The sequence below is a fragment of the Bombyx mandarina genome, chromosome 21, assembly GCF_030267445.1.
Source record: "Bombyx mandarina strain Sakado chromosome 21, ASM3026744v2".
Lineage (NCBI taxonomy): Eukaryota > Metazoa > Arthropoda > Insecta > Lepidoptera > Bombycidae > Bombyx > Bombyx mandarina.
This window is the reverse complement of record NC_143227.1, coordinates 12948184-12956133: the sequence shown is the minus strand read 5'-3', so window position 1 is coordinate 12956133 and position 7950 is coordinate 12948184. Positions and strand designations below refer to the sequence as shown.

Sequence of the window (7950 nt, the reverse complement as noted above, 5' to 3'; positions counted from 1 at the left end):
CTAAAAACCACCTAACATCTCAAAGCGGCATCTCTCTGTTGTCAGTATTCGCCAAGGATACTGTGTCCTGCAAGTTTTTCGGGGATATGCGGTAATTTCGGGAACTCATTTACTGTAGTGGCTTCAGTTGTCCGTGACGACGAAACGTCAAAAAGTAGTTTTAATTATGTCATTTACTAAAACCTGGTGTGGTCGTCAAATAAAACAAGATGATGCAAGTTTAGCTATAACATTTATTTTCATCACAAATAACAATACGAATATAATTACTTTAACATTTTCAATGATATAATCAGAAGCACAACGTCGGATATACTTTTTATAAAAGAAAACAATTGACAAGTGTTTTATTTTACAACTTAACTTTAAATAAAATTGAAATGATAATTCCGTAACAATCATTATAACTTTCCTAAAATGGTCTTATAAATAGAAGAGATACCTTTAATATTATTATCATACAAAACTAATAAGACATAAATTTGAATTTATGAATTTCCGATTTTGTGTCTCTAATGTTAAGATTTATTATAAGGAATCACCTACACTATGTTATTACATTCTAAATAGACATCAAAATATCACTGGCTTACAATATACAAGTCATAGCTCATTATTTATTCATTACACAAACAACTCTAAATCCTAGATTACGCTGGCTGATGCCAATAACAATGTCAATGCATTTATAAACAATGACCGTTAGCGATCACTCGTGAGCACAATTCACGATATCTAAATATCACAACCAAACCAAGTATCAATATGAACCTTGTACCCTCGCGATTATACATTCTCAATACCACTGGGCTACGAAGATTAATAATAAAGTAACTGAACATTCGATTGCCATAAATAAAACTGGCACGGCATAGTTAAATAACGTCTCCTAAGTTAGATAATGGTGGTCTCTAGAACTCTCTTCTGAAATATTTACGGTTGACGAAAGCAGACCACGGACCTTGCGAAAGTCGCTACTGGCAGACAAGGACTTCAGCAAAGCCATGGTCTAGTCTTAAAGCTTATTCGCAAGCCTAGTCTGATGATAGAAATGTTATAGCGTAGCAGGAAGAAACCGAGAATCAAATAGTACATTTATATTTCACGGTGCATTGACCGCAGCGTGTAGTTCTAAACGTTATGGGATCCCATAGATATTAAGACGCAACTTGGATGCCGCGATCTTGAGACGGGACGAGCTCACAGTTTCAGGTATCGTCTAACTGGTACCCAAGACTTTTTCGCGACAGAAATACGCAGAGTGGAGGAACCCGAACTTACTTTCCACACGGCTTACCACCAGTTCTTGTGCAAAGAAAAAATCACGTTTTTTTCTTTCCTATTTAGTATTTTTTTCATTGCTTATGAACGAGCTCGCGGGCCACCTGATGTTAAGTGGTTACCCGAGCCCATGGACATCTACAAAGTAAATGCCGATACTCACCTTGAGACATGAGTTCTAAGGTCTCACTTTTAACTACGGCTGCCCCGCCCTTCAAACCGAAACGCATTACTGCTTCACGGCAGATATAGGCAGGGTGGTGGTACCTACCCGTGCGGACTCGCAAGACGTCATACCACCAGAAATCATGATTATCATGCATCACTCGATACAAGTATACCGTATCATATAAACTAGGTCATGCCTACAAATGTCCAAATTGATATGAGAGTTTTAAAAGCCAGCGCATTACATTAGAATCAACATCTAAACTAAGTCACAGAGTTACTTAAAAATATGATTTAAACAAACGGTAATCTACACGTTAACCGTTGCGCAGAAAGCTTACTCACTAACTTTGGATAGAATCTAGAATGCTATAAAGCTTTTTACCCGGTCATAACAAAGCACGTAAATTGTTTTGTTGAATTATTCCAATTAAATAGTATTCCATTTTCGAGCCGATGAATTGCCAATGCTATGTACGCCATTGTTGTCACATGCATCAGGCCATAAATTAAATAGTTTAAATTTATTTTCAATGTTAGATGTTTGCGATGTGACAGTACTTATTTAAATAAATAAATAAATAACTGCTTACACTGTATAAAGCATAATTTTAATATACTCCTTAATATGTTAGTGCTTAGGGATGTTTTTTTTATATATTTGACTACATATATTATTTTGCTAGAAGAAAACTCATGTCTCAGTGTGTAGTTCGGATTTGTAAATATATTTTTTTCTTCATTTATCACAACAACACATCTGCAACGTAAATGTCCCACAATCAGACATGAGTTTTACAGTACAACGGCTACCCCACCCTTCAAACCGAAACGCATTGCTGCTTCATGGCAGAAATAGGCGGGGTGGTGGTACCTACCCGTACGGACTCACTCACAAGAGGCCCTACCATCAGTACGTTAGTCGAACGAAAATGGACCATTCAATCACTACTTTCGCGACGTATGAATGATTTACATTTTAAATCATGAAATACAACACTAACATAATTTAACGTTAACACATGACATGTTGTGATGCTGGCTCCAACTGTCGCCAGATATTAAACCGCGTTCAGACAGAACACCCCAACTCGTGATATCAAATTACGGAGGTTTTTTTTTTAAAAAGAATATACTAATTTTAAGTTTTAGAAAAAAAAATGCATTCTTTACAACAAAAAAATCACTTTTACACAATATATGATCAATTTATTATTATAATTATATAATGCACTAAATCGACATTTTGTATTTGTTTTTTTTATTATTATTATTTTGCAGCTAATCTAGTGGACTAGAATTTAATAAATATGAACTAACAGCTATTTATAATATTATTGGTTTTCGATACGAACAAAAATAACTTTATTTAATGTTACTTTAAATATTATTTAATTCAAATTTACATTAAATTTTAAATATATTTTTTTAATAAATTTCGCGCTTTTATCCAAATATGGGATTTCACCTCCCACCCGCCACAAAACCAAAAAACAGTTATGTACCGCAGAGGCTGGTAAATACGATAAATTTTAAGATCGCGAATCTATCCACGAAACTATTTAATAATTATAATTTACGCATTTACGTAATCAAAACATGAATTACGCGAATTTTACATAAAATATTATATAGTTGATTTTAATTGAATTGTTTCGAACCTCTATCCTATCGGAACCTCAAATCGTCTGGTCTCCTGATGAAATAGGCGACTTTGTCAACCGGCACTTTATACTCGTGCATCCATCTGTTTCCCTTCCTCAAGGAGTTGTCGATCCCGTCCTGCCAAAGACCAGCCGGCAGGTACACTGGAAGGAAACATGTTTAAAGGTTTTTTTTTATTGCTTAATTGGGTGGACGAGCTCACAGCCTACCTGGTGTTAAGTGGTTACTAGAGCCCATAGACATCTACGACGTAAATGCGCCACCCACCTTGAGATATAAGTTCTAAGGTCTCAAGTATAGTTACAACGGCTGCCCCACCCTTCCAACCGAAACGCATTACTGCTTCACGGCAGAAATAGGCAGGGTAGTGGTACCTACCAGTACGGACTCACAAGACATCCTACCACCAGTAAGAATGTATAGATAAATATATTTATAGACATCTCTGCTTAAAGTGGCGTACTTTGAGAAGGCGGCACGACACGAAAACCCTCTTGTCGTGGCCGCCGGAAATTACATACCCGATACTGTGGACCGCATGGTAAACAGTCGACGTCGCCCTAAATACGTCATTGCGGAAAATCTGTCGGTCCGGGTGTGTTCCTAAGTAAGGCACTGGGCTCACCTTCCCTAGTAGTCTGTCCCTGGTGCAGCACGGGCGCCACCACCAGCTCGTCTCCGAGCGCGAACTCGTCGTCCACCCGCGGCGCCGCCTCGCCGCCCGACACCTGCCACAGCGGACGGATCAGCGGCAGACCTTCCTCCAGGGCTTCTCGCTTGTACTTTAGCAGGAGAGGCGTCACCTGGAATTGAAATTTTATGAATGGTGCTAATGATTATTTAAGTGTCTGAAGATGACACAAATTGGCTTTTTTTTATTGCTTAGATAGGTGGACGAGCTCATAGCCCACCTGGCGTTAAGTGGTTACTGGAGCCCATAGACATCACGCAAATGCGCCACCCACCCTTAGATATAAGTTCTAAGATCTCAAATATAGTTGCAATATAGTTACAGCTATCTTGTAGTAACCAGTTAGCGATGGATACTGACCATATCAGGGTCACGACCGGGCCGCTGCATATCTGGTCTCTTTTGAAAACAACATTTGAGGTCATGTCATAATGAAGCAGAAACAGTGTCAAAGGGGACCGATTTAAATATATTTAGAAATGTTTAATTCTCTGTTTGGTATTGTACTTAACAAGTCCTAGGATTCTTGTCGATTATTTGTAGTAGACCTACTCTCAAATTGATAGTAAAACCATAATGTTATTTAAATGAAGATATAAGGCATACTTCTATAATAAATTTTGAGGTGAAATTGTTCAACCTTATACATCATATTGAACAAACGTATTGACAAAAGTTTTTGAAAATAATTGATAGGGGTAAATCATTATTTAAATATAGTATTAAGGTAAGCAAACTGTGAAGTTGTAGACCAACTGAATGACGCGAAAATTGCAAAATGCACCAAACATAGGTAGGTCTCTTTCAACTATAGAATTTAATTCTGAGTGGCATTGTTATGATGTTTATAATCAATAAGATTTTAAATTCAAAACCATATCAGTGGTTCAATGGACGCCAACTATAAACACTGAAGAACCAACTCTGGAATTAAATTCACATGTTGCTTCCATTCCATTTCACTGGTGGTAGGACCTCTCGTGAGTCCGCACGGGTAGGTACCACCGCCCTGTCTATTTCTGCTGAGAAGCAGTAATGCGTTTCGGTTTGAAGGGTGGGGCAGCCGCTGTAACTATACTTGAGACCTTAGAGCTTATATCTCAAGGTGGGTGGCGCATATACGTTGTAGATGTCTATGGGCTCCAGTAACCACTTAACACCAGGTGGGCTGTGAGCTCGTCCACCCATCTAAGCAATATAAAAAAAAATTGTATTGTGATGATGGTTATAGTCAATAAGATTAAATTTTAATTAAATTCAAAACCATATAACTGGTTCAATGGACGTCAACTATAAACACTGAAGAACCAACTCTGGAATTAAATTCACATCTTGCTTCCATTCTTAGATACCCACCAGTTTCTGTCTCAGCAGGGTCAAATTCTTCGCCATCTCCAGCACCCTCTCGTCATTATACTTGCTCGGCAGATGAGTAAACTTCATAACCGGCAGAAAAGTGGCCATCTGAAGCCACCGCATGTACAGCTCTCGTTCAGGCAAATCTATACCGTTCTCCTGGGTTATATTCATCGGGTCCATTGAGCCTTTAGACGAGGGCAGAAACTGTTCGCTCCCTGGCCAGTAGATGTCTCCGCCAACGGCACCAGGCATTAAAAACGGGAACCCGTTGACGCCATACGTGAGCATTGTAGGTATTACTCGTCTCATCGCCTCCCAACTGGATTCAAAGGGCGGCAGTGACACGAATATCGGTGGTCTTGGCAGTGAAATGGCGGACGACACTCCAATAATGTTCAAGGTTTTTTCGAATGTTTTCGTGAAAATCGTTTTGTAATGATCAGGGTTTATTAGGAAACTTTCGCAGCGATAGTAATGCGGCATATCGTAGGCCGTTCCTAAGTCGAAGTAGAACGAATCGATATGGTATTCGTCGATAACTGCTTGCAGTTTGTCTAAAATCCAAGGCACAGATCTGTTGTTCGTTATATCTAAAACCCCTGCGCTCGGTAAGGACTTAAATCTTGTCAACGCTGGGATGCGCCGATCACTATTCCTCTCGCTAACTAGCAATCGCTTCTGGACTGTCTCAGCGAAATTCTGGCTCTCCGTGCTTATGAATGGTTGGATAGTGAACGCCACCTTAAAACCTCTTCGATGCAATTTGTCCACGGTCACATTTAAAGTTTCAAAACGGCTCTTGTCAACTTCTAGATCACCGATTTCATTTTGCCAATGTTCGTTAATGAGTACATGGCCTTGTTTTAAGAACCCTAAGTTTATGACATCCTCGGTGTACTTAGCAATGGTTTCAGCTTGAAGTTCGTGTTTGAACCGAGGCGCTATTTGCCAGACCGGTTCCGATATCAATGAATCTAAGGTCTGCATGTCGGCAGGCTTGAGACCGTCCCACAGAGGTGAACTCCTGTGACTGTGAATAGAAGTGTGAAGCGACTTCATATCGATTGAGGTGCAAATGTTGTATCTCATTTCGGGAAATTCAGTAATCTTGTTGGCAAAAGCGAAGTCGTCGTATTTAGCTCTAATGCATATTTCTTTGGTATCAGGCTTGACGGCTACGTGTAAAGGAGTTTCTTCGTCGACAATGATTGCTGCTCCTTTAGTGTTGATGAAGTACCTGGTCAGAAGGTTACCCCATTGCGATTTCTGCATATCACCGGTAACGAATGGTGTAAAGCTTATGGAGCCTGCGTCCAGAGGCCAAGTCAAGTTAAAAGACTGTCCGCCGCCGTACCAGTGAACCTTTGTGTCACCCCAGTCGAAGCAGTCTGTAGGAGTTACATCTGAAAACAAAACAATTGTGATATCTGTACTACTTGTGTAGAAGCAATTATAAAATAAATAATACTTTAAAAAAACTAACAAAATACGCTTTTTTTTACAATAAAATCAATATTTCTTACACTATTTTTAATTCAAATTTATTAAAATTTATTTTATATTTTTCAGTTCGATTTTCTATAAAATCGTTTTTTATTAGTTTTTTTAAACTATTATTAATTTTTCATTTATTAGTTGGATTACAATTTTTTTTTTCATTTTTTTTTAATATCAATTGTCTTCGGTCCATATTAAGTAGGTATACCAAATTTCGAGTTAATCTGACGTTTTGAAGGGGGTCAAAATCATGTTCAAAGATTCCATTACATATTAACATACATACGTCTGAGGCTAATAGAAGAGTATTAAAAAGAAACATTAAACAGAAGTAAATTAACACGCTAATGTCATTTCGCAGATTTTACATACCTACATATTTAATAAGCTCCAATATAAATAATACCAAGCAATATTTCAGCAAATAATTCCTAAATGACAAATGGTGATAATAAAGATAATGACAGAGCTATTGTTACAAGATAAACTAACGTGGCTTAAGACTTATGTGTGTTATTGAACAATAGTGGTTTTTAATTGGTTCAACTCTAATAGTCACCCTACCGCCCCAAAATATAGGCGGTAGTCCGGCGATGTCCTCTTTATCTAATAAAAAAGGGCTCAAAATGGGCAGGCTATGAGACTAACTATTCGGCTTTTCAGAAGCTATACGTTGTTAGCAATAGCAATAGCAATGTTTATTCTATAAACTCTAATTCTTGGTCAAAAGTTAAGAAACCACAGTCTGTTATCCAGAGAATCTTATGAGGAATTGGTGATGAAAGATAAAATCCCTTTCACATTCGTGTTTTTAACTTATTTTACCACAGCTTCAACAAATTTTGCAACTAAAATACATAGTTTTTTAATAAAATTTATATCTAACCAGGTCTTAACGCTTGCCAGTGGATGGAGTAGCATGTTGTGTTGTCCAAACCAGGATCGTGCGGCTGCGACTTCATGTAGAAGCGGAGGGTGTGGAGCCACTCCAGGCACTGGGAACCATTGCGGCGGTCTTCCGGTAGACATGGGAAGGCTTTTATTTTACCTTGGACGCCAACCGCTAAAATACAATGAGGTAATCTTCAGTGACCTGGTTTTAAATATGTTACAGGCATTTTTTATTTGTTATCTTTTTACGCTGACAGCTATTCACACTCGTCGTTAAGTGTTTAATGGAGAATATCACACAGCTTTAATGTCGCCACTGATCTTAAGACATTTGATCTAAGCCTTGAAGTGTTGTTCATAAACGTCGAGGATCACCAGTGAAATGGCTGGTTGTCCTT

General features: G+C 38.3%; 1 protein-coding gene across 5 annotated transcripts in view; it reads right to left on the bottom strand.

Annotated features, from left to right (window-relative positions):
• Positions 1-213: 213 nt before the first annotated feature.
• Positions 214-7950, bottom strand: part of LOC114247817 (alpha-galactosidase MYORG) — a 53392-nt gene continuing 45655 nt past the window's right edge. For all 5 annotated transcript variants that reach the window (XM_028180867.2, XM_089736345.1, XM_089736346.1 and 2 more), the window contains 4 exons: positions 7548-7724; positions 5162-6567; positions 3740-3917; positions 214-3257 (listed from right to left, as the gene is read on the bottom strand). In XM_028180867.2, coding sequence (XP_028036668.2) covers positions 3118-3257; positions 3740-3917; positions 5162-6567; positions 7548-7724 — 1901 coding nt within the window. In that variant the 3' untranslated portion in view covers positions 214-3117. The remainder of the gene's footprint in view (positions 3258-3739; positions 3918-5161; positions 6568-7547; positions 7725-7950) is intronic.